General features: G+C 31.0%; 2 protein-coding genes across 4 annotated transcripts in view; both read left to right on the top strand.

Annotated features, from left to right (window-relative positions):
• Window positions 1-23: 23 nt before the first annotated feature.
• On the top strand, window positions 24-13,748 carry LOC142323699 (trehalose transporter 1-like protein). The gene is made up of 4 exons (XM_075363809.1): window positions 24-263; window positions 6,368-6,569; window positions 8,708-8,822; window positions 11,417-13,748. The coding sequence occupies exons 2-4, from the start codon at window positions 6,477-6,479 to the stop codon at window positions 12,676-12,678; spliced, it is 1,470 nt and encodes a 489-aa protein (XP_075219924.1). The 5' UTR covers window positions 24-263; window positions 6,368-6,476; the 3' UTR covers window positions 12,679-13,748.
• Window positions 13,749-20,356: 6,608 nt separating this feature from the next.
• The window catches only part of Bet5 (blocked early in transport 5), a 32,192-nt gene continuing 24,681 nt past the window's right edge, over window positions 20,357-27,867 (top strand). Inside the window, exon 1 of one of the 3 annotated variants that reach the window (XM_075363784.1) lies at window positions 20,357-20,604. The gene's annotated coding sequence lies outside the window, so the exon portion shown is untranslated. Of the gene's footprint in view, window positions 20,610-27,867 lie in introns of all 3 variants that reach the window. The other 2 variants (XM_075363775.1, XM_075363765.1) reach the window with 2 other exon arrangements.

Below are 27,867 nucleotides of genomic sequence, written 5' to 3'. Positions count from 1 at the left end.
AATAAAATTACTTTCACAGTTTATTGAAAGTATTTTTAAAATAGACATAAATCTGTAAGTACACATATATAAAATTAATATTCCATCATACGTCTGAATGAGATTGACTTTTACAAAAATTTTGAATTAACCGAGCGGTCGATACGTTAAGTTGCGTTATGTAACATATCATCAAGAGAGTAGGGGACTGGAAATCTTCTGGTTACATAACCACATCGTTCCACAGAAGCACGGGAATAACAAGAATCATACTTCTTTAGAAGGTAAGTGAAGACGAAGTTTACGCTAAATATTAATTATAAAATATCATAACGTACTTTTATGAATCTTAGTTGCAGTTTGATAAACGTTACTTTCATTAATTGTTATATTTTTCTTTAATTAAACCTGAATTGATGATTGGAGTGACACTTCATCAAATAGTAAAGCAAGATACAATAAAAACAACCTTTATACACTAGTTTTACTGTAGTAAAAATTTGTAACTATTATATTAAATTAAATTGTTACAACACTCACTGAAAACAAATTCGTTTCTTTGACTTTTACAAATTCATATTAAGATAAGAATTTACTAAAACGTGATACTTAATTGTATTAATGAATTTAACAGTATTTTATTAAACAAATAAAAAAAGAATAATTTTAGGTCTGCCGGTTATATTATTATCATTTTTTTCTTTTAATAGATTTAAGTAACGTTTTATCTGTGAATATCACCGTGTAGCCTATTACGTAACTAATTTCATACATAACCTATTCAATAAACAAAAAAGTAATCATTCTAGTAAACACATACGTTATTTAAACTATAAGCTTACAGCAAAGTAATATTTCAAATGTTTGTTCTGATCATAAAAAAGAGAAAAATTTATAACCCGAGTTCGTTGAGCAGATTTTTTCCTCGTCTAAAATTATTAACCCCTTTAAAATAACGGGATAAACTAAAAAAAAAAAAAATACATTATTAATATCAAATATTAATGAAACAATCCATCTAATAGCAGTCGTGGTTTTTAATATGTAGGTTGAAATAATTTTTTTTTTATTGAATTATTTCAATAAAAAAAAAAAATATTTCAAAAATATTTACTTAAACATGGTGTGAACTAAAGTACTAGATAAATAATTGAAAATATATATTCAATTTACTGTTAAATAACCTACACTCTAAAATTTAATGATAATTTAAGCGTTTGTATGTGTGCTCCCGTGGGCGTGTTATTCCTTTCACGGTGCTTTCATGCCTTGGCGTTTACGTGACTAAAGAATTGTACAAAAAATTATAATACATTCCATTCAATTTATTTCAGTTGTTAACCAAAAAACTAAGACATCTAACTTTGCGATGAAGAAAACCAAAACACTGTGATGATCATTTTTAACAAAGAAAAAGAAAATTTCGTTTCTCTCCTGCATCAAATTCAATCGGAATTTTTTCCTTTCATTTGTTTTATGAAAAATAGCAACACAAGCTAAATTTATAAATGACAGATTTGACGTATAATATATTTTTATATAGACGTAAAACAATTATTGTATTCGATCGTTCTAACAAATTAATACAAGTTTATTTCAAATTTTAGTGTGTTAATAACTTATCTAGAATTTTAATATTCCTTTTTGCAGTGAAAAAGAGACAATCAAACAATTCAGAATTTATCAATAAATTTATGAAACTATACGATAATTGAAAACGTCTATGTTTATTTGGTGAAATTATATCCCTGCAGAAATTCTCGGAACTTTGATTAACCTAACGACATAAGATTTATATAAAATATTAATTTAACTATTTAATATTTATTTTCAGTCTTTTATAAACTTTGAAATGATAAACTCAAACAGCTCTTTGCTTAGCCAAGAAGTTAATTAGTGTTATTTAACTTCTAAAAAATATAATCACGGTTGCAGCCATTTTAAATAACTACATTAGCACAAATAAATGATCATAAAATGTTATTTTTAACTAAGAATTTCAAAAGTTTATTTCATCCAGTAATTTAGTCAGGATTAAAAAACTAAGTACTACATGAATGCGATATCATTATCAATAGTAACATAAACATTGCCCGGCAGTTATTATTATTAGTAGTAGTAGTGGTAGAAATAATAGTAAAAATAAACCAGTAAATGCAGATAATTAATTTTACCAAATTTAATTAGCTATTTTTTTGCTATATTAAGACGACAAAACCATCAGAATATTTTAATGGCGTTAAAATAATTATAATGTATTTGTAATTTTAATTGTTATTTAAACACATCTGCATTTTTAGGGAACGGAATATCTTTACAGAAAAATATTTGGCTCTCAATTTTCACTGTTATTCAGAAAAAAACGTTATGAAAATACAGAAATCATTTCAAATGTAAATAAAAATATATGTCAAATCTATCGCTTAGCTTGAGATGCTATTTTTCATAAAAAAATAAAAGGATAGATTCCGATTGAAGTTGGTGTAGGAGAGAAGCGAAATTTTCTCTTTCTTTGTTAAAAATGATCATCATAGTGTTTTGTTTTTTCTTCATCGTAAAGTTAGATGTCCGTGTTTTTCCGTTTAGAACAGATAAATAAATTGATTTGAATAAATTATAATTTTTTTAACAATTCTTTACAGTCACATAAACGCCAAGACGTGAAAGTACCGTGAAATAAATAACACGCGCGCGGACGCACACACACAAACGCTTAAATTACCATTAAATTTTAGGGTAGTTAAACAGTAACAGTAAATGGAATATATTGTAACAGGACCGGTATAACGGACCTAAGTAACGGATTCCTACCAATTAAAAAGAAAGTAATAGAAAATATAATAATGGGACGAATCTAAAAACGGGATAAAAGAAGCCCTTTTAGTAAAGGTCCTTTAACAATTGTCTTTTGTAATATTGTCCACTGACACACTAAACAAATGTTCGTTTAGTAAGAAGAGTTACCGGACCAAGATTAGGAATGCATGGGAACGAAAGGGCTCGGTCGATCGTTTTCACCCTTCTAGTTGGGTCCGGTCCGGCAGGTAAAGAGGCTAGGAGTATAAATAATCCGGGGAATACCAGTTAAAAATCAGTTACACGAGGAGCGTCTGCGATATCGGTCATCGAGAATATTTTGCGAGGAGGTCAGTGAAGGAGCGAATTTAAAAGTGAACTAAGTCGGCGCAACTAAGGTAATCATAAGTATTGGTTCGGTGAGATACTTTAAGGCTATAAATGAAGGAGATAATGTACTAAATTTCATTCATAAACTGGTAGAGTAGTTTTATTTGTGAATAGCAAAGGTATTTGCAATAAAAGGAACTTTATATTTGTCTTATCTATTGTACTGTTGTTAATACAAGACTAGTGGTTAAGATTGTTAAGACTAGCGATCATGTAATGTCTTTTATTAATGGGACTGAATTCTGATTTTCATTATTTATCTACCTGTGAATAAATTCTGATGATTACTTTAAATTTTGTTTTGTAATCACTGTGTTTTATTATTATTATTATTATTATTGACATTTATGATTGTTTGTTATTGACCTTTTTTTTGTTTTGTTTCCGATGAGTCTGAGGAACCCCATTTACGAATGGAGTGGAGTGTCGGACTCGCTAACAAGTTCCGCAGTATGTTATTAAGAGAGCGTATGTGTGCCTGCGCCCTACCGACCAAACCTCATATCTCACCGATCCTCCCTTCCAGGGGTCGGTTTCACAATTAAGCATTGCACATCCCCGGGAGGTGCCTTTGTGCCAGACGGATCTAGAGTCTTCGTGCTTTATCAAAGATCCCCATCCACGCAAGCGCGGACGAACGACGGCTCCGGACAAATGAGCGCTGTCTTTCACCCTCCGCTCAAGTTCTTTCACCTAAGTCTGAGAACTTTGTATTGTGGTACTCTCTAGAAGATCCACCTGGAAGCATCCAGTTCATCTTTTCACGGACTTTAGTTTGCAGGACCCCTGCCACGAATCCTGCGACTGTTTCAAAGTGGTACTGGCTTTTCAACATGGTATCTATTATGTCATTTACCATAATCTGCCCCGCGACTGCAACGCAGCGGCGACGTTCCTCCTCACACCTCGAGCACTGAAAAATGGCATGTTCAGGAGTGTCAAGTTCTTGGCAGTATGGACACAGAGGATCTGTGCCCTTCTCCTTCCATGTAGATAGGACCGGGAAGCCCCGTGTCCGTCAGGATTTGGGTGAACCAGAACCCCAGCTCACCAAAATCCCTCCCAGCCCAAACCTCTATACATGGGGCGATGCGTCCACCTCCCCTTAATGGACGCATCCCATCTGGCCTGCCAGACTCCGGCGACAACCGCTCTTCATCTCCTCCTTAGGCTTCTTCTGATAACTCATCATACAAGCCTTTATTAACTGCTGCCTGGTGGCATGCCTGTAATCACCAGTACCGCCTCTGTAGACACCGAGGCGTATGCTGATGCTACCCTTAGGGCCATCCGACGCTGAACACTTTCCAAGCGCCTCTTATTACCTTCTACCAAAACTGCTCTTGCCCAAACCGGTGCACCATAAAGCAAAACCCAGTTGACCACCTGGGCATAGAGCCTCCTCTTGCTCGTTCGAGGTCCTCCAACATTTGACATCAGTTTAATGAGGTTCTTGACGGTCCGTCCGGTCTTCTCACATGTCTCCTGTACATGATTCGTACACGACCGTTTACCATCTAACCATATCCCGAGATACTTGGCAGTCTCTCGGGATTGGATTGCTACTCTATCAATTGTTATTGGGGAGGGCCCCAGCCGTCTTCTTCCTGCTATAGGGACGAACAATGACTTCTCATGCGACAACCGGAGCCCGGCCCCCTCCATCCATTCACTGACCATGGCAGTGGCAGCGTTCGCCGTCCGAGTCACCTTTTCCTCAGTTTTCGCTACCACCACCAAGGCCAAGTCATCTACATAAGCCACTGGAACCACTCCTGCCGGATAACGAAGATGAAGAACCTCGTCATAAACGATGATGCATAATAGGGTCCCAAAATAGAGCCCTGAGGTACCCCGGACGTTGCTTGAAACCACAAGTCCGTGAATCCAAGCCTGTATATTAACCTTCGCTCCCTGAGGTAGTCCTCTTCTCAAGTATCCGCTAACGCCCCACTCCCTCAATGCCCGGAAGAGGATCCCCAATTGAGGGAGTTAAAGGCGTTGAGGACATCCAGGAGCACAATTACAGGAATGCGTCTCGTTCTCCAGGTACCTGTAGCTGCTTGGTCCACTATATTCATCACTTCATCGACCGCATCAACCGTCGACCGCCATTGTCGGAAACCGACTTGTTTCTCGTGGAAGTCTCCGTTTCTGATTATTTCTTCCCGAAGCCTGGCCTCTATCATCCTCTCGTACAGTTTCATTAAATTATTAACCAAACATGTAGGTCTGAGTGAGGTTGGCCCCTTTCTCGCCCCAGCTTTTTGCACAAGGATTAGCCTTGACCGCTTCTAAGATTCGGTCATCTACCCTTGATTTAACATTTTATTAAAAACTCGGAGTACCTCCGCCGGCGCTCTTCTACCAAAAGACGGACAACCTTCACTGGCATCCCATCCAGGCCGGGGCTCTTGCGAAGCTTCATTGCAGTTCATATCACGCTTAAGTTACAATATGTCAATAAAAAACAAATATTTACAACCTACATATATGTGAAATATGACTGTTATTAAATGGATTATGTTTCATTAACATTTGATATTAATTATGTAATTTTTTTTATTAGTTTGTACTATTGTTTTAAAGGGTGTTAATAATTTTAGGCAATGTAAAATCTGCTCAACAAACTCCGGTTCTAAATTTTCCTCCTTTTTATGATCAGAAAGTACATTGAAATATTACTTTTAAGTAATATATTTATTAGTAATATATTTTTTTAAGTATATATTTATTTTAAGTTTATTGTTTAAATAACGTACGATTTGATATTTATAGACAAGCGCATTTTCAGACAAAAACTTTAAAAAGATCTTGTTTAATTAACTTAAGTTTAAGATCTTGTTTAAGTTTTTCAGTTTTACAATGTTTGTATATTTGATACACATATATATTCAATGGAGCATAAACATAATCACACTTATCTGCAACATCACACTTTCAGTATAATAAATGTGTATCCTGTTTTTTTTACTGTGTATCTATATTAAAATATTTATATTATAATTTTATTAATTGATGTCAGCAGTGACTCATTATTATCATATTATCACTGGGAATAAGCCTGCATGCAGAACTTCAAGTCAATCAGATAATGGAACATAGGTTTAAAATTTGATCCAGAAGAAGAACAGTGCAAGTTAAATAAAAATTTTATAAAAACTTTAAATCATAAATTAAACTAACTTTGTCTTTTTTCCAGATTTCTATAAAAGAAAATTTAGAATTGTTAAATTGAATCATAGGAATTACATAATTATTTTAAAGCAACAATAAAACAACTAAGAAGATAGTTTTTTTTAAAAATCAGGATGACTTCTACAGAAGAATCATCCAGTACTCCTCTTCTAAAATCAGCTGAAGAAGGTAACTTTGAAAAGCCACGTTCTCAGACTGTAAAACATGTAAGTATCAGTAATGGAAAATGTTCTGTAAATAATATAAGAATTTCTACAATATCAAATAATAATGTTTATTTTTTAATATTATTAAAGGTAATTTAGATGTAAGTTTTACAAAATAATAATAAACAGAAAGGATGAATGTGCAGTAATCTGATTTATTTATTTAGCGTATGGCACCGAAACACAACACCAGTTACGGTCAAAAATTACAAACAAAGATTTAACAGATTAATATAAGCAACTCATTGTGGAGTCGCCATCAGGAAATCTTTAGAATTCCCTTCATAAGTTGTCCTAGGGCAAACTTCTGTGATGTATTTAACAGTTTGATTTTCACCACACTTATAAAGGGGCGTCAGTGTTTTACCCCATTTATACAGGAAATAGGCGCACCTACCATGCTAAATTCGTATTCTGTTTAGCGTCAACCATATCCTACATGGCAAGTCAAAACCCGGCAGCCTTTGAGTAATATATGGGATTTGGTTATTCTGCTTTATTATCCATTCTTGACTCCAGGCGTCAGTTAGGTTAAATTCGTCCTCTATGGCAGCAATTGCTGTTTTGATAGCTGGCTTTCTAGACTGAAGGCGACCACAATTGGCATCCTCAATGTCCTCATGTATTGGTAGGTTTTGATTGTCCATAATCTTCTTGTACTCTCTTACAAGAGTGTTCATACGGCATAGGTTTGGGGGTGGTATGGGGCTCAATACTGGGAGCCATTCCACAGGAGTAGACCTGATAACCCCATCAATCATTCTCATACTGTTATTAAGTTGAGCATCAATTCTATGAACATAAGGGCTGTTAAGCCACACTGGCGCACAATATTCAGCAGCCGAGAAGACGAGGTTCACAGCCGATGTGCACAAAGTGGAAGCCGATGCTCCTCACATTGTTCCACAGAGCTTATGTATAATGCTGTTTCTCGCTTTCAATTACTCTGCAGTTTTCATTAGGTGCTCCTTAAATGAAAGCGTTCTATCAGTGTCATGCCTAGGTATTTTGGTGTCTTATTGTGAAAGAGCCATGTATTCTCGAATAGAATTTTAAGCTCCCTATTAGCGAACTTGTTACTCAGATGGAAGCATGACACCTCTGTTTTACTAGCATTTGGACACTGGCATTTGGTTTATAGATATTGGACACTGTTATACTTCCGATTTTAACTACAACATTATGAATTTCATTCCCCGTGGAGGTGGAGATGAGAGTGGCATTTTCTATATCACATCTAACAAAAGTAGTGATGCTGTACACATCATGGTATGTGGCACTAAGTAATTCATATCCAGGTATTTTGCCTCTTTTTCGCAATTGTTCCTCAGTGTTTTTGAATTAGAATCTTGGTAATAATTACAGTATCATAAAACAGCTATTTATTACCTAAATAAGAAATACTGCTAACTGCTTACCCATCTAATAGTTAGAATTTTAGCGCAAGTCATGCCAGTTGAATAGAAGCTGACTATGTATTGCTAAAAATTAGATACACAAAAATCCAACATTCTGTGAATCACTAAAAAATTTAAAACTATGAACTACTCAACTTCAGACACAAGCAAATACATCCCATAATAACTGATAAATCTTAATCACTCCTATAAGACTACCACCACAAAATAGTTGAAAGAATATACTTGTGGTAGCCAGAAGTTCTGCATATATTAAACAACTTATACAGTTTGCTGAAATGTTTTAATTTATGATATAGATCAGATAATTTTTTATTATATGGATATATCAAGGAAATAAATCAGTGAAAATTTTTATTATACTAAAAAAAATCTATTAATTCTAGAACTACAATAAATTGATTTCCTGCAAAAAATAGACCATAATGGATATGGAAACTCATTCAATACTATTCCTGCCAGCCAAAAAAAGTTTCTACACTCAGCTTGTAACTAGGATAAGATTTTTACAGCAAGAAAGAAATATTTTTAAGAAATTCCCATGGACTAAAAAAAATGGTTATACAACTATAACGATATTATAATTGATTCAATTTACAATAATGCATGTATTTCCTTAAACAATAAAACAAATTAAAAACTAGAAAAATAGAAATTATAAGTTCTGTTTGTAATATAATTACCAAAATAAAATAAATAATGGAATTTTAATTATTTTAGGTGTTTTTGGGAATAATTGCTACCTTGCCAAGTCTTGCACCAGGCATGTGTTTGGGATTCTCTGCAGTTACACTCCCTCAGCTGAACTTTAATATTGATGATTCAACTTGGTTTGGTAAGAATTATTTAGCTTAATTAATAAATTGATAAAATTCAGTAGTCTAAAATGTGAATATCTAAAGTAATTATCTCTGCTACAGAGTGTTTTCCGAAGAAAAGTTCAAGCTGAGAGTGCATTAAACAAATTTTTGTATGTAAAAAGGATATAAGAATGCTACTGAGTATGCACTGCTTCTTTGATGCAACAACAGGAGAATGCAGACCGCATGCATCACATCACAATGCATCTGGTTTGTTTCAACCAAAAGCATCAAACTTCTTTAATGCATGAAGTTTTGATGTGATTGCAGCATACAAAAAACAACAACAGTGCTATTGTGTTTTGTAAAAAGTCTCTATAATGCATTAGAATTTTATTTAGTCAGAACTGTTTGATAGTTGAATTCCTACTGTGCAATGTAAATATCACTGTTTACACCTTGTTACATCAGAGGATTTGTTACATCTATTTCAGAATGTGCTGTTAATTGCAACTCCATCATACAGCCAAGCAATGGTGTTAATGAATGTTATTAAACTTATGTTAAAATGTTGTTAGACAACTTCATGCCAACTTTTACCATGGAATTACCACTCAAGTATACTTGAGAGGATGAATGAGAATGATATGTATGAGTGTAAATAAAGTGTAGTATTGTACAGTCTCAGTCCGACCACTCCTGAGATGTGTGGTTAATTGAAACCTAACCACCAAAGAACATTGGTATCCACAATCTAGTATTCAAATGTGTATAAAATAACTGCCTTTACTAGGACTTGAATGCTGGAACTCTCAACTTCCAAATCAGCTGATTTAGGAAGACACATTTACCACTAGACCAACCCGATGGGTTAACTATTACACTACCTAACTCCATGAAACCACCCAATGAAAAATATGCAACAAGTCTTATTATACATAGAAGTGAAACAATTCATCAAAAATACCAAACACATATTGTGATAGCACCCATCTATTTCCATTCAACAGAAAAGTAGAAGACTCAATATCAATCAGTTTTCTTTTATTGAATAGTCTAGTCCTCTACTGTTAAACTTTTTATGTTCGCAACTGAGTGAAAATTACAAATTCTTTATTTCATCAAAACTGCATTCACATTTTGAAGCAAGGTGTGATCTTTAATGCTTTTATTTAGGGGGTTTTTTCCTAGCTAAACTTTAACATCTCACAATGCAGGAAAGTATGCTAATAATAAAATAATATTTCAGATTTAGTTCTTGACCATTTCATTCTATGTAGAATTTTTCACCCCTCTATCCACTTGTAGATGTTCAACATCTTTTAACAATCATATAAAAAAATGTTTCTACTCTTTAATGGCTGATCAACCAATAAAGAGATAGTTTTTTTTTAACATTCCAAAACTACTACATAATAAACAAGATCTATTGCTGTAGATTATTTGCAATGTTATTAAATTTTACAGTAGCATTCATTCATGTAATGACATTTAAGCACTAGAGTAAGACTTCAATTTTCAGATTCTAACACACAGGCCAGTAGTCGGTTTATTTAATTATTATATTGTCCATTAGTATTAGCTATTTTTCTGTAACTAGTGGTCTGCAGTCAGCAGTTAAACATAGATAATACATGCTAAAGAAAATTTTTATAATCCAACAAAATATGATCTTCACCTGTTTTCTTCAGTTTTATAATAGTTGTTCCATCCTAAAAATATAAAAATTAAATTGTACTGACTGCACAAAATACTATATTGTGCCAACTGGATGAATATAAATAAACTAATAGGTACGTAGAACACATACAAGTGCAGTACTACTTACATCAGAATAACCCATCAGAGATATCACAACATAGAAACAGGATATACACACAATATATAAACTTTACATTTCCATCATAAGACTCACAAGCCAGTATGTATGATGATATGAAATTTACAAATACAATAAAGTTGGCAAACACATACATAAAATAAGCCAACAAAACCAATATAAATATACTATTGTTCTACATAGTAAATACTTTCTTATTCACTCCAAGGGGATTACCATTAACAATATGCTCTACGTAGTCACATAATAGCTCAAAACATCTTTGCAATTCCATGTATCTTAAGTGAAATGTTTAAAAATAATTCATTCAGTAACTAAAAATTAAAATTTCTAGTTAAAAAAAAATTTATCACTTTTTGTCAAGCAAATCATAATGATTAATTAGATATCACATATAATTTTGTTACATATTCTGTTATAAAAAACCATAGCAAATACTGATTTACAGTTTACAAATATTTATTAAGGAAAGTAATAAAAAACGTTTTTTAAGAGACAAAACATGATATTTTATTTTAGTAATGAAAACAATCTATGTTGCCGACTAAAATATCATTGCACAAACAAATCAAAAATGATAAATTAGTTTCACAGGTTGATCACATATGATCAATCACATTTTAACAATTACTACTAGCTGATAAATTGTTTTGCAGTTAATGCTTCATAAAAATTAGTATTCAACAATCTTCAACAGTTTCTATAATTTTTATACATCAATAGTGTGATAAGCATTAATGTAATTGTAACAGCAGACAAAAAAAATGATGTTTATTTTTTCTGTTTTAGCAAGCATCATTGCTCTCGCCATACCAGTTGGAGCAGTTGTGAGCTATCATATAATGAATCGCTATGGTCGTCGTCCAGCTCTCCTCACAATAAATATAGTTGGACTTCTTGGATGGTTGATGCTGTCTTTTCAGCCAACAGCTCCTACACTGGCAAAGTTGTACATAGGTCGTTTTTTAACTGGTCTATCTGTAGGCTTTGCAAGTACACCTGCTGCAATCTATGCTAGTGAATGCCTAGCTGTTGATAGCGAATTAAAACAAGTTATATCAACATGGTCTACGGTTGCTTTAAGTTTAGGAATACTTATAGTCTATATATCAGGTTCTTTAATACCTTATTATCAAGTAGCAGGATTTGCTGCAATTATATCCATTATTGCATTTGTTGTTGTTGCAATATTTATACCAGAAAGTCCAACATGGCTTCAGTCAAAAGGTAGACAAGGAGATGCAGAGTGGGTGACCAAACAACTAGGTGTTTCTCCGAAACCACCAACTGAAACTGAACCTTCATCCTCTAGTCAACCCACTTCAGGAGAAACATCAGCAAAAGAAATAAATGCAGACTTTACTACAAAATTGAAAGAAACTTTAAATGAGCTAGAAAAACCTGAAGCATATAAGCCACTCTTAATAATGATTGCATTTTTCTTTTTTCAACAATTTTCAGGTGTCCATGTCCTGATAATGTACATGGTAGATGTGGTACGTACAGCTGGTGTAGTTGCTTTAAATCCTTATTTTGTAGCAGTTATGAGTGGAACAATAATACTTTTTGTATCAGTTTTTGCAAGCTTCTTATACCCTAAAACTGGAGTAAGAGCAATAGCAGTCATATCTGGCTCAGGAATGGCAGCTTCAATGCTTTTCATTGCAGTTTATCTAACATTGAGGCCTTATTTTCTCACCAGAGTTGAATACTATTATCTTAGATGGATTCCTCTCTTAGCAGTTTTGTTGAACGTTACATCTAGTACCATCGGTTTCCTAATACTACCGTGGTCAATGCTTGGTGAAATTTTTCCATTAAATGTTAAAGGTATTGCAGCAAATATTGCCATAACAGTAGGTTATATATTTTGTTTCATAGCTGTGAAATCATTCCCATACCTCTGGTTGAGTTTAGGTAATGGTGGTGTTTTTTACTTTTTTGGTATTGTAGCACTTTCAGGAACCTTATTCGTGTACTATTTCTTGCCTGAGACAAATGGTAAAACTCTAGATGAAATTCTAGAGTCATTTTCAAAATCAAAAATTTAAAGATATGAATATAACAAAGGTTTCCCACATTTATATTTTTATAAAAAGTAACATACACATGTACAATGCAATATTTCTACATTTTTCAGAAAATGTAGAAATATTTTCTACATTCTCTTTTCTTTACCCTTCCTGTTGTGTGGAAATTATCTCATTCACATAATCCCTATCTGTAGCAACACACTCATTTTTAGTGGCAGAAATATTTGATGAGAGTAATATGATGTTAATTAAAGTCCAATCTAATGCCCTCTGCATAGATACCCATTAAGATTTTCTGTCTTCTACAAAGTAAACTTTAAAAATGTACGAGTATTAACAGAATAATTTCATGTTATTAGTAAATGATCTCCATGAACAAGTTACATTCAAATAAAAAATAATATAAATTTTATTTCATAAATAATTAAATAACTATACAAGTATATTGCTTAAAAATTAATTATTATTTAAAACTACTGAATTTTACTTTCAATTAGTGAAACAGAATACTGTTTTGCATCATCTAAACTTTATAAATTATCCTTATAAATATTATATATATATATAGTTATAATATTTATAATTTCAATATATATATATATATATATATATATATATATATATATACATGTACATCATTTAAACATATCTCTAATTGCATAAAGCATAGGAATAATAAACATGGTATATTTTGAGTTAAAAATATTATATAATTAGTTAATGTTGTATTTTAATTTCCTACTTTATTTACTACAATATTTTATCATATTTTAATGCATTAAAATAATTTTATTTTGTCTACAATTGATTAATAAACATATATAATTGAGTATATATTCATATATATATATATATATAATTGTAGATCATTTATATATAATTAAATATAGTACTTATATATATATATATATATATATATATGAAATTGAGTATAACTTATCTCTAACTAGAATTTCACTATGGTAACATGTAATAGCCAGGGTGAATGAATATTTTAATAAATTTAAACATGTAACCATGTATGTTTATTGTGTATAAACTATAAGATATGTGTTGTTTAAATAAATCATTTTTAAATCCTTTTTTAAGTTCAAGTTTTATTATTTCTTCTTCGTCTTAATGATTGTAGTAAATATTCTTTAGCATTTCTCTCTCTATCTCTCTATCTCTCTCTCTCCTCTCTTCCTTCTCTCTTAATCTCTGTTTTCAGACTCAAAATTACTGGATGTATTGTTAATCATTAACTTAAAATATTGTTTATTTCAAAGCCCAAAAACCTAAAGCTTACAAAATTTGTATGATTCTATTCATTGTCTTAAGATGTCAGAATCTAAACATATAATTAATTACATTTGCTACCAAAATCAGTGTTAAAAACACAAGGGTTAAATTCAAATCTCACTTGCTCATTTCCTCTCTCTCACTCTTTCCTTTTTTTCTGTTTTTTACCTTCCTCAAAATGAGTTTCTTACATATGAATATGTAAGTATGTAAGAATATGTATGCATACATTTCAAATGGTACTGTTCTTGCTGGTTTCCTGCTCTACTCAGATCATAGGAGAGGTATGTTTACAACATTTTTACCTGATCTTTCCACCTTCTCACGATCCTTCCACATGGTCTTTCTCCTTGAATTTTATGTCTACAATTTCTTCTTCAATCATCTCTTGTCTTCATCTCTCCTTACTTCACATACAAACGCAAATTTTTTTATTCATACTGAAGAAAACCTTTCTGAACTCTTAGTTCTTCAATATGTTAAAGTATCATTTTCCTTCTGCTCCAGTATATGTAATAATCTATATCTATCCAATATCACCTATATACAGTTTATTGCTATCTTGAGATGTAAATTTTGCATCCATATCTAATACAGAGAATATAAGTGCTCTAGCAAGTATCCATCTATACACTAAGAATCTTTTCATTCCAGTTATTGTTCTCTTTTGCCAGATCTTTGTTAGTTATAGATAGCACATGATTTGACTTAAACTCCCCCCCCCCCAAAATATTCCTCTTAAAGACTAACTGTTTAAACTAAACCTATATTCATCAGTAAACTAACATAAGTTTGATAATGTAGAAATTAATCTCTAATTCAAGATTTCAATTTATCATCTTCATATTTTTAAATTCCAACTAGTTCTTCAATCTTACTAATAGGATGATGTCATCAGTACAATCTGTTAATTTTTCTTCATACAATTGAAATGTTATGAATCCATTCATCCTTCCCTTGTAGTGAATTCATTAGAGATGTTGAAAATTGCAACAGTGAAAGTTAACAGTTGCAAGTTTTTAGAGGGTGGTATGATGTGCTGCTTTCTTGGAACAGTCTAAAACATCATGAAAAATCGTACCAAACACTATTAGTACTATGCTGAGGCTTCAAGTAATCCCTTTCAATGAAATCAAATATGATGAGTAACTAACTTATTTCTTTTAGAAACAGGCACAGCTTACCTTTCTTACACAACCAATCTTCTAACCCACAAAGCAGACCAAGATGAGGATGTAGAACTCCTAAGATATTTTCTGACTTCTCTCATGTCAATTGTCTATCTATTATTTCAGGCTTCAAAGAATTCTGGTCAAGCTGACTAGAATTCTCACTTTTAATTGCTTCAAACTTTAGTAAACAATGTGTAGAGCTATTTTATTTTATTTATTTATTTTTTATTTTTTTTTTTTGCTGTTATCAGCAAAACAATTTGACAGAGCAATTTCTAATTGAGCTGATTCTAAGCAAGATGTGAAAATAAGGTTCACTCATTTCACTGTTTGCTCATTTGCCCATTTCTCCAACACTCATAATAAGGCTGGAAAAGGAATGAGAAGAAGTCTTTGCAAACTTTTGACATCTCTTTTGAAAGAAAGAAACCTCACATCAAAAAACTAAATGAACACAAAAAATATTAATCTCAAGATACAGATTTTAAACATAAAAAATAAAAGTCATAAACTTTTATGACTTAACCACTTGATGGGTAATGAATTTCATGTAAACCACTTAAACCATATGAAATTTAATACATATTTGATTTGGCAGAAACAGAATGATAATGAACAAACACAACACAGATAAAATCTATTATTACTTGTTAAATGCTTGACATTCCTAACTGCTTCAAGAGAAGTCATTAACATATCATTGAGCAAAGAATTGTATTATATTTCTGAAAAGATCCTCCAGAAGCATAATTAACTATAACACAGTTCTTTCCAGGTATTCAGAAGATGATTCAAATTAAATATTTTTTATAAAAAATTAGGCCACATTTTGTCACGTTAACCTATAACTTTCTAAATCTATTGAAATATGTAAAGGCCTTCAGATCTTCATGGAACTTCACAATTACTTTTTTATTGAAAATAGTAAAAAAATGACACCAGTGCAAACAGATCAACTTTTCCACCTTCTAAACTATTAACAACACAAAATAGCAGCAACATTTTATTCAATTTAGCTCAGAATAACTGGCAAATTGTCAATGTTATAAATAGATAGTAAACATTTTATTTAGTTTCTATACTATATATATATATATATATATATATATTGTGTAAAAACTTTCACTACATATTTAGAGTATCTTTATAGTAAGTAAGTTATATACTTTTTAGGACAAAGTCTTTATAGTGTATAGTCTCTTTACAAACTGCAGACATTTTCTTATTGTGGACAATAAGTTGATGACAAAGTGAGAGTTTCATCTATATTTATATTTAGCAGAGTTCACACCTTTACATCTGTTTAATGTGTATACAAATTAATTTCAGTGATTTCTTCACTACATTATAAATTCTTGGTATATACTTAGAAAAGTGTAAAATTGTGGTACTAAAATAATATTTTATTACTCACTTATTGCTAGAATTTAGGAGTCAACAACACTGTTGTTATATTATCACCTAAGTTATAATAAGTTATATTACGATGTTATCACTTAATCACACCTATTCTACTGGGTGTACAAAAAAGAATATCAGAATTTTAGTTGGTTATAATATTTCTTGGATGAGATATACAGTGCTAATTTAAGGCTAGAATCAATGAGCAAGAAGGATAATTTTAGTTGTGAACATGACTCTAGATTGATTTCCTACCTTTCTACTTGACAACACTACTGGTAAAAATGGCAACTCTTAAACACAAAGCTTTCTGTGTTTTGCTAAATGTGAATCTGTAGTTATAGTTCAATATACATTCTGTAGAAAGTTTAACTGTGATCTTCTAAGTGAAAATAACATTCGTCGATCACATAGTCTGTTTGAAATGATCACATGTCTATGTAAAGGGAAGAGTGTAGGAAAATCAAAGTTTACTGAAGAAAATGTTGAACATGTCAGGGAGTCTTTCCAGCATAGTTCTAAAAAAATTTCTTATTAAGGCCAACCACAAACTAGCAATGTCAGTGATAACAGTGTTTAATGTTTTAAGGAAACGCTTACATACTGTTTACAGCTGTTACAGGCTTTAAAACCTACCAACTACAATGTTCATGCTGACTTTACAATCAAAATGTTACAGATTGAAATGATGGCTTTCTTGATCATATCATGCTTAGTCATAATTCAACATTTCATGTTACTATAATAGTCAACATACATAATGTGCGGACCTGGGAGCTCAGAAAATCCCTTTGAACTGCAATGCAAAAGGGACTTCCCAAAGTAAAATGTTTTCTGTGCGATATCTGACAGCAAGTTTACAGGCTGTTCTTTTTCATTGAAGCATGTGTAGTAGGAGTTGCATATTTGGATATGATGTGTATAACCATTCTTTCTCAACTGCAAAATGGACCAGAGAATTTTATTTGGCCCAAGATAGTGTGCCTCCTCAGTGACATAACTCTGAATGATATTGGTTGAATGACATTTTCCCCAACCACAGGATTGGTTGGCATGGACCCAATAACAGAGCTTATTTTCAGTGGCCCTGATCACCTGATCTGACACCATGTGACTTTTTCCTGTGGGATTTTATGTATGTTCCTCTGCTAGCCACTTATCTACTAGATTTGAGGCATAGAATTGAAGCAGCTGTCATTTCCATTACTCCAGACATACTTCCCAAAGTATGGGGAGAACTCTCCTATCAGTTGGAGTGAACCACATAATGAAAGGTGCTCACATTGAACACTTGTAGGAAAGAACTGTAACAGTTAGTGTTTCATTTTATTTGTCAAAGTTAAGAGATATTAAATAGATCAATTTTGTCTTCAGTCACTTGACTGGTTTGATGCAGCTCTCCAAGATTACCTATCTAATGCCAGTCATTTCATTTCAGTAAACCCCCTACATCCTACATCCCTAACAATTTGTTTTATATATTCCAAATGTTGCCTACAAACACAATTTTTCCATCTACAAGTCCCTCCAATATTTATGCAACTATTCCAGGATGCCTTCATATGTGGCCTATAAAGTCTGCCTCTTCTTTTAACTATATTTTTCCAAATGCTTCTCTCTTCATCAATTTGCCACAACACCTCTTTATTTGTCACTTTATCCACCCATCTGATTTTTAACATTCTCCCATACCACCACATTTCAAAAGCTTCTAATATTTTCTTCTCAGGTAATCATCCAAATTTCATTTCCATATAAAGCTACACTCCAAACCCTGCATTATGGTGCAAGCCAATTTGTAAATAAAGATGCAGTTGGATTTGTGTACCTTTTAAATAACCTTTTGAAATAGTTCGGGTAATAGAACTATCCAGATAATTTAGCTTATATCTGGACAATATCACGACACATCATTTAGTAACAAAAGATGGAAAGACAGGAAACAAAATGAAGTAGATGAAACAAGACCTATTTTCCTGACTTTGATTCACAAAAAGTAACACAAGATAACTATTATGCAAAGATGGGGCTTTTAGCCCTTCTAAAATATAAATCTAAATGGTTAATACATAGACTTTTAACTGAATTGACCCTATTTTCAGTTTTCATAATGGTTATGTTATTCAAAACATTAAAAAAATATATATATATTTATTTATTATTTATAAAATATTAATAATTATTTAAAAAAATAAAATATATTTATTTAAATATACATATATATATATATTTTTTAATCCTAATCAGAGTTGGCATTTTTCACACACTACAAAATTAATTTCATTTTCTAAGCATTTAGCACAATTGGTATTAATATATTTTTAGTTTAAAATAATATTCCCACTTACCAACAATTTTTAATATCCGAGTGCTTTTGGAGTCACTTCTCCATCATCAGGAATTATTTGAAGTTGTTAATTTAATATTCATGTAATTTTTTATGTATAATTATAATTAAATTGAAATTGTTATGTTCATAATAGTCGATCGTTAATTAATAAAATAAGTTATATGTTAATAAAAATGTAATGTCATGTCCATAAGATGTTTATGACTATTATCTAGTTGTAGACAATAGATAGGTAATCGTAAGATAGATAATAGTCATAAACATCTTACACACATGACGTTATAGTTTTATCAACATATAACTGATTTTATTAATTGACAATCGACTATTATGAACATAACAATTTTAGCTTCAATTTAATTGTAATTATACATAAAAAATTATATCACAAATATTAAATTAGCAACTTCAAATAATCCCTGATGATGGAGAAGTGCCTGATGGTAAGTGGAAATATTATTTTATACAAAAAATTAATTTCTCATTACATCACAAAAAAAAGTAAACCTATCTATAATTGGATGTTAGCCAATTGTTACTATATGTAAAAAGATTATACATTTGTAATTCTATGAACAGACACAAATTAATTACTAAATACAAAATATGTTCTAATTTTTTTACCATGTATTTTCATTAATCATAAAGTATTTAATCAGGCTTTAAGATAAAGTAGACATCTCATGTGTTTTATTTTGTATGGAAGGATTTTGTATTACTGGTTCAAGCTTTTTTATTTATGATGCTTATTGTTTCAAATCTTTATTATTAATAAATAATGATGAAGCCTTTACAAATTCGAAATGTTTTATTGTTGTAATTTATCTAGAGGCATTCTAATATAGTCTGAAAACTCATCTGGTATGACTTTGAATCTGATAACTGAAAATCAATGCATGAATCTAAAATTTATATATTATTGGTAATGGAATAGTTAATATATTTTTATTTTAAGGGCAATTAATTGGCTATTAAAATTAATACTAACAGAAAAGTTATTTAATCAGAATGTGATTAAATGACTTTTCTGTTAGTATTTATACAAGAAATTGGATAACTGTTAAAGTTTTATTCAGTTATTAAATAATAAAGAAACATTTTTAATATCTTGTTTACCAGTAATAATAATCTTAATATTAAAATCTTATGTCAATAATGAGTCGTTAAAGTTTATATCTGTAATGAAGCCTAAGTTTTAGTTTACGCGCCTGATAAATCAACATTTTAAGTCATCCGCTGAAAGATTTAGCAGTTTAGTTCGTTTCACAGCCACTACTATCAGTAACGAGATTGTTTATATTATCATTTCTATAAATTAATATATATATATTTACATTCTTATTAAACTCCTTCTGATGTAACGTATCTTGAAAGATTAATTAACTTAAGAATATAACATCTGATGTCGGTAACATCTTTTTACATTTCTTAAACAATTTGTTTAACTAAATATATGGACGTATATCTTGGTATTCCTTGAGTCACTTAAACTTAAAATACACTTTAATTTTTTTGTGCTAATTTCATCGTCATTGTGAACGTATTATGTAAATACTCTATAACCAAGTTGTTTTTGAACATGTGTTAAGGATAATGGGAATTCACTGCCATCTCGCTTCATTACAAAATAAGGATTTAACTTTTTCTTCGTTGGCTGTCACTTACCAAGTTGCTTTTTTTTCTCCCATTGGAAGTTGGAGTAGAGAAGAAGGACAAAACGTTAAATTAGAGCAATGATTGGTAAGGTCTGTAATTTTAAATTTACCGATAAAGTAAATCATGAAACGATGTTAATGATGAGTGTATTCGCTTAATTCAAATAAGTTCAACAATGTCTTATGAGATGTAGTTGATACATGAAAACAGTGACATTTTTTGGTTAAATTTAATGAAATTTTCCCGTAAATTTTAATTCTAACGAACAAGTTGATAAATTTTCTTCTTTTTAATCGTAGACGTTCTCAGTTTGTAATCAATATAATGGCTTTGATATTCTGTACTAAACGTGGGGTTAGCCTGTCCGTAAAACCTTTTGCTACTGTAATTTTGGGTGGCTTTAAAATTAAGAAAAACATTGACAGCTTATCAGTATTAAAGTGATATGTAAAATTTAACCAACAAACCTGATTTTTAGAGTATTATTTATTCTACATACATTGATAATATGCTGTGTTTTTTCGGAGTTTAAAAAATTTAATCCAACTGTATGCATCAAACGTGTGTTGGTTTGTTACAGAAAGAAGGCAGATTGAGGTTAGATCGCTTTTAAAATAAGCCTATTGCTTTGTTCAGCATAGGTGTTTATATATTTATTAATTTAAATATTTTGAAGTTGTTAAGCCTCATTTGCTTAATCAATTGTAAGAAACTTGCAGTATGTTTGTTGTAGAATATTTATTTTCACAATATATTATGTAACCCTCAAGCAGAATCTTCACTTTTATGAAATAAAGTTATTCTTTTATAATTTGATAAAGCAGTACATAATTGTTTTGACATTCATGATTGAATGTTAGCAATATGTTTTTTGTTCGGAAAGTTGAATTTTCTGGTGCATACCAAGAAATAAGGTGAATTTTTTTTTTTAAACAACAGGTCAGATTCTATGCTGATTTTTTTTTTTTTTTTTACAAAATTGGTTATGAACTTATTATTATTAACCCTTATAAAGTGTATAGTTGATTTAACTCTTTCATGCCACAATCATATTTGGTGAATTCATCAAAAAATGTGAAATAATTTTTTGTAGTAATCCATGATTTGAACTATCATTAAAAAATTAGCTTTCATGAAGATTGTTGTGAAGATAAATTTTGCTTTGAACAGTTTTGTTAATATCACTGCCAAACATGTTCTACTTTATACACAGGCACACACTGGATATACGTGCCCAACTGCTAACATGCAAACGTATATGGTTGAGTAGTGTCTCCTGGCTTTCATCCAGAAGGTTCTTGATTCAAATCACAATAAGACTTTCTTTTTTTTTTTTACATTAGAATAATTTGTTGTCAAAAAAAGAGTAAAGGAGCTGTCATTGGACATGGCCTGTAATTAACAGAAGGGAATAAATTTTTATAATGAACTAAATGTTAAAATAGTGTAGTAATTGCATATTTATAGTCTGTTACATAACGTAATAGATGCATAACATACAATAATGACATTACTGTCTGTTTAATATTAAGCCAGTTAATAAAGGTTGAAGCACAAATTGTTCCCATAATGACATAATTATACTTACAGATATACAAAATGGTTTGCCATAATTACTAATGAGAAGCAAAGCTATCTCCTCAGCAACAGGTAACATTCAGCACATCGTGTGATCCCTTCACTTAAGATTAACTTCTGCCTCAGCTGCTTTAGGTTATATCAGCCACAAGAAAGACTAGAATAGATAACATAATAGCTAATTAATATAGCCTTTCTGTCATCAAATAATGTATTATACACACTGCCTCTATTAAATAAAGAAGATATAGAAAAAAGTTTGTCCAGTGTCCTCAATTATATGTCAAATCAGTATAAGAAAAAAGAGCATATAAACATAGTCTGGAAATCCTTCATTAGGTTAATAGCTAACCCACCGGGTTGGTCTAGTGGTGAATGCGTCTTCCCAAATCAGCTGATTTGGAAGTCGAGAGTTCCAGTGTTCAAGTCCTAGTAAAGCCAGCTATTTTTACACGGACTTGAATACTAGATCGTGGATACCGGTGTTCTTTGATGGTTGGGTTTCAATTAACCACACATCTCAGGTATGGTCGAACTGAGAATGTACAAGACTACACTTCATTCACACTCATACATGTCATCCTCATTCATCCTCTGAAGTATTATCTAAACGGTAGTTACCGGAGGCTAAACAGGAAAAAGAAAGAAAGATTAATAGCTAAAAGGTTAGGTACATACACTACATAATTCTGTGGATGTAAGGTTATTCATAAGGAAGGATGAGTCAGTTTTCAGCTGTCTCTTTAATTAGGAGGAAAAAGCAATTTATTAAAACACACTTTGACTTTGTCAGTCCAAATCATTAAATATCAGTGCACTGATTCATACTGGGTCTCCATTGGATGAAATACAATAAGCTGAGAATTTGTGGGTGACAGCTACCCAAGGGGCCTTAAAGTCCCTTTGTGATTATGGTTGATGATATAATTTTGACCCATCCCCTTGTAGTAGTTTGTACTCTATTTTCCTGTCTGTCCTTAAAATAAAATTTTTATATCTTCAACAGATGAAAATTTGATAACACATAAACAATTTTTAATCTTATACTAAATTAATGTAATTAATTTTTGTCAAAATATTAAATGACTGTGAAACTTATTTTCATATTAGGTTAAATCTAAAAATTATTTTAGTAAAATTATAGTATTATCTAAACCAGGGCTTCTTAAACTTTTTTATATAGCGACCCCCTTCAAGCTTAGGAAATTTTAAACGACCCCCTCCTCCATATAATGAAATATATATTAACCGTAGATGTAGATGTAATATCGCACTATTTTACAATGTAAATAAAATAAGGATTAAAGAATACGTACCCATTCATTTCACATATATATAATTGGAAACGTTGACGGGATATCGGTCGTAATAAAACACAATAAATAGAATGACATAAAACTATATATATATTTATTCAATAGAAAAAAAATAAACTTTTGTAACAATTTTTTTATAAGAAAACATAAAACTATATCTATATATTCAATAGAAAAAATAAACTTTTGTAACAATTTTTTTAATAAAAACATATTATTAACATCAAACAATATTAATGTGACGGATGTGATTGTTTATTTTTACACAAATAATTAAATCTAGGCTCAATTTGAGTTAGTGCAGATCGTAATAAATTTTCAACGTTTATTAAAGTTGAACGGTATTTTGATTTTATGTAAGTTAATGTGGAAAAGGCTGATTCACATAAATATGTTGTACAAAATGGCAGTAATTTGTTCATTGCCATTTCCGATAGTAGGGGATATTCTGATTTGATTTCTATCCAAAATTCATGCACAGGCACTTGAGAAAATCTAAGTCGCAAGGTAGTATTACTTGTTAATTCGGCAAATTCTTCTTGTGCTTTTAAGTTTAAAAAATTAATTTCTTCCATTTCAATTGAAAATGGATTGCAAATCCATTGTTGTGTATCGATATCATTGGGAAAATACCTATGCATGTAAACTTCCATATCCTTCAAATGATTAACTATAATTTTTGTTATAGGAGTATCTTTTTTTGAAATATTGTTACTAATTATATACTCGTCAGTAAATGGAAACATTTCGAGCGATCCACTTTCCACTCTGTTCTTCCATATAAGAATTTTTTTAACAAAGGCCTCAAGTTTATTTTTTAACATAAACATATTAACGCAGACTCCCTGCATTGATAAATTCATATCATTGATTTTTTCAAAAATATCTGCCAAATAGCATAGCTTGAGAAGCCATAAATTATCTTGAAAATAATCGGCCAAATTAGAATTTTGCTCTGTTAGAAATATAAGAACTTCATCTTTTAAAGTTAATAATCGTTTCAAACTTCGACCTTTTGATAGCCACCTAACTTCAGCATGTAACAATAAACTTGTATAATCCGAATCCATATCAATGCACAAATTTTTAAACAATCGACTATTAAGTGCTCGACTTTTAATAAAGTTAATGATTTTGACTGCATCAAAAAACACAGTGTTTAATTCTGGTGCAATTTTTTTAACAACAAGTGCCTCTCGGTGAATCATACAATGTGTAAATGTAATATGATCATTTCCAGCTTTAACAAATGCTGTAAAACCAAGATCTTGTCCGGTCATTGCTGCAGCACCGTCCGTGCACACACCAACACAATTTTTCCAATTTAATCCTTCTTTTTCAAAAAACTCATTTACTTTTTTATATATATGTTTTCCACGAGTATGACCTTCCAGAGGACGACAAAACAGTATATCTTCATGAATGCTTCCCTCATAAATATATCTTACAAAAAGTAACAACTGTGCCATTTTTGAAATGTCTGTCGACTCGTCCAGTTGTATTGCAAACTTTGAGCTGTCTTTAAGCCTCATAAGAAGCTGTTGAAATTGATCACTGCTAATGTCTAAAATTCTTTTGGACACAGTGTCATTTGATAATGGAATTTTACTAATTTCAGCAGCATACTGTTTTCCATGAACAATTTCAGACATTCTTATAGCTGCAGGTAGTAAAAGTTGCTCTCCAATAGTAAAAGGCTTTTTCGTTTTTGCTATCAAATACGAAACTTCATACGATGCCAATAGATATTTATCATTCAAAGTAACATACTTCTCCAAAGTGTTCTTTTCTTTATTTGATGTTTGCAAAAGACGCTCAAAATATTCTATTGGCTTTTTTGATAACGTTGCATGTTTAGTATTCAAATGTCGTTGCAGTTTTGACGGTTTCATGCTTTCTGCAGCCAAAACTTCTTTGCAAATTAAGCACACTGGTTGTTCTTCATTGTTGTGAGAAGAGCATGTGAAGCCATACTGCAAATATGATTCGTCATATTTTCTTTTTTTTGTTTTGCTAGAAGTCGGATTTGAAGCACTGCAACTTGGTTGTGACGGCGTGGCAGACTTATTAGTTGGAATTTTAATTAGCCATTTATCCATGATGGTTAAATAATAATAAATAATTAAACAAAATGTAGTTGAACTTTAACGTAATAATTAAAAACACCAACTGAAAATTACACAGTAAATACACACATGTCACTACGAAGACAAAGCTGAGTCCAAACTGAAGTACAAACAGAAAAATAACTACACTCGAATCTTTACCAGTGCAATGACAACAAATTACGATCAGATCAACCCCGACGCATGGCGTATTCAAAGTGTGCAGCGCACAAAGGCACCGTATCACAAAGACGCCGAAAAAGAAGCTTTCATTTAATTTTTTTTATTATTCTTTTATAAAAATAATATGCCGATTCGCCTAGCCTAGCTTGATTATGCTTCCGTATTGTATGTGTAAGCTGTAAGGCGACGCGGCGTCTGGGTACTTATAATCACTAAGTTATCTTGCAAACACTGACGCCGGCGGCCAGACATTAATGTCGAACGTTCAGTTGAAAATCGAGGAGCGCGTTGTATTTATTATTTTAAATGCTACTTCCATATTTTCATTTATAGGCCCTACATAACAGTTTTGCATTGCCACTTTTTTCAAAAAATAGTTATAATAAAACTACAATAGTATTTTGTATGATTTTTATTTGTATTTATATTTGTACGTAGTGTTTATACTAATTTTAAAATTTTATTTATAATGATTGAAAAGTATCAGATCTTTGCGACCCCCCTGGGGGTCGCGACCCACAGTTTAAGAAGCCCTGATCTAAACCATAAGCATTTTATTTTTTTATAAAATGAGGATCTGAGGCCACATTTGTCAATTTAACCTCCACTTTGTCCATAACAGGAAATAAGGTGAGATTTTTTTAAAAAAATAACATCAAATTGTAAGCTGAATTTTTTACAAAATTAGTTATGCACTTATTAAGCCTGTAGGGAAGAAGTTTATGGTTCGTTAGCCATTTAACTTGATTCTTGATCTTATCTGATAACACTTTTTTTTAAGTTATACAGTACTTCTACCCAACTTCCTGTAGAAAGGTATTCTATTGGACAGAGACTGCCCAGTTAATTGGCCTTCAGAGTTTCTTGATTTAACATGTTGATTGTGAAAAGTATATTATATATGTGATCATGGTGTGATGCATACTATGCATGTAATGTATGTAGTTAGGTCTAGTGTGTTTTAATACCACTTATTGGATTAAACTGCCTATTCATCTGTTAGCATCCCTTTTTTACCAGAACTATCTTATTTGAAGTATATAATATATTCAGCTTATAACAATGATACCCACAATTATAAACAAATTATTATGCTAAAAACATTTGGATAAAATAAAATAGTTCAACCAGAACTTTTATTGTTTGTAATATTGGATATGATGAATTGCAGATTACATAAATTCCCCAGCCATGCCAGTACATGAGGCAGACCTTATACAATGTTCATGCTATTTTGATTTTTAACATCTGGTAAATTCTTATTTATGAAAGTGTGTATTGTAGAGCAAAAAGCATTTCTTGTTCAAAAAATGCAAAAGAATTAATCCACCTCATTGTTGACTTTTACAAACAAGTGTTGCAGACAACACTTTAAATTTCCCAATATCTGGGAAAAAACAATTCATTTATAAGAAAAAAGGACAGTAAAAAAAATCTTGAACATATTTTAGTTTGTAGTGCAATTGTTTTAGTATTGTAGCTACATTTAATCTTGTACGTTTCATTTGTTTTTTTATAGTGCCTTTTTGAACAGTTTACTTAGAAATCCAGTTTTGTTTGTTTTTTTTAAATTTCATTACTGATATTTTCATTTAATGAAATTATTATTTAATTTTAAAATCTTTTTTTTAACAAAAAAAACTTCTTTTGGCTTAGTCCAATCCAAAATAAAGTTGTCTACAAGATGCATAAACAATTTTGTTTACATCAGACCTCAAAAAGAGTGATTTTCTGCTAATTTTTTAGTTTTGTGAAAATATTTACTGAAAAGTAATGCATTTGTGATTATTGAGATATAGCTGGTTAGCCTTATTAAATTCTTGAAGTCAAATAACATTAAAGTTTAATAAGTTAGTATCAAAATTGTTGGGCATTAATTTATAAAAATCTCTTAGAGAACCATAATTAGGAAAAATCATTTGTGCATGATGTATACATGAATTTTTTTTAATTTTTTAACCAGTTGAACTTCTTCCTGTGGTATATCTATTTCCCTATTAGTAAGCTTGTACTTCCTTTATTTTTAACGTAAACATATCTTTTTCTCATGATGAAAGTTGTTTGTTAGTGTATTATATCATCGCAGTATTTATACTCTTATAAAATTACATATGACTATGTTATTTGTAACAAAATATTAATTTTACGTAAATTGAAGCAACCTA

Source organism: Lycorma delicatula, chromosome 1 (genome assembly GCF_047948215.1).
Source record: "Lycorma delicatula isolate Av1 chromosome 1, ASM4794821v1, whole genome shotgun sequence".
NCBI lineage: Eukaryota > Metazoa > Arthropoda > Insecta > Hemiptera > Fulgoridae > Lycorma > Lycorma delicatula.
This window is presented reverse-complemented; position numbering and strand designations above follow the sequence as displayed.

Excerpts from the sequence above, each read along its gene's own strand:
- LOC142323699 (XM_075363809.1), top strand. The coding sequence starts at position 6,477 with ATGACTTCTACAGAAGAATCATCCAGTACTCCTCTTCTAAAATCAGCT. Across the intron at positions 6,570-8,707 it reads GTTCTCAGACTGTAAAACAT|GTGTTTTTGGGAATAATTGC; the intron begins GTAAGTATCAGT and ends TAATTATTTTAG. Across the intron at positions 8,823-11,416 it reads TGATGATTCAACTTGGTTTG|CAAGCATCATTGCTCTCGCC; the intron begins GTAAGAATTATT and ends TTTCTGTTTTAG.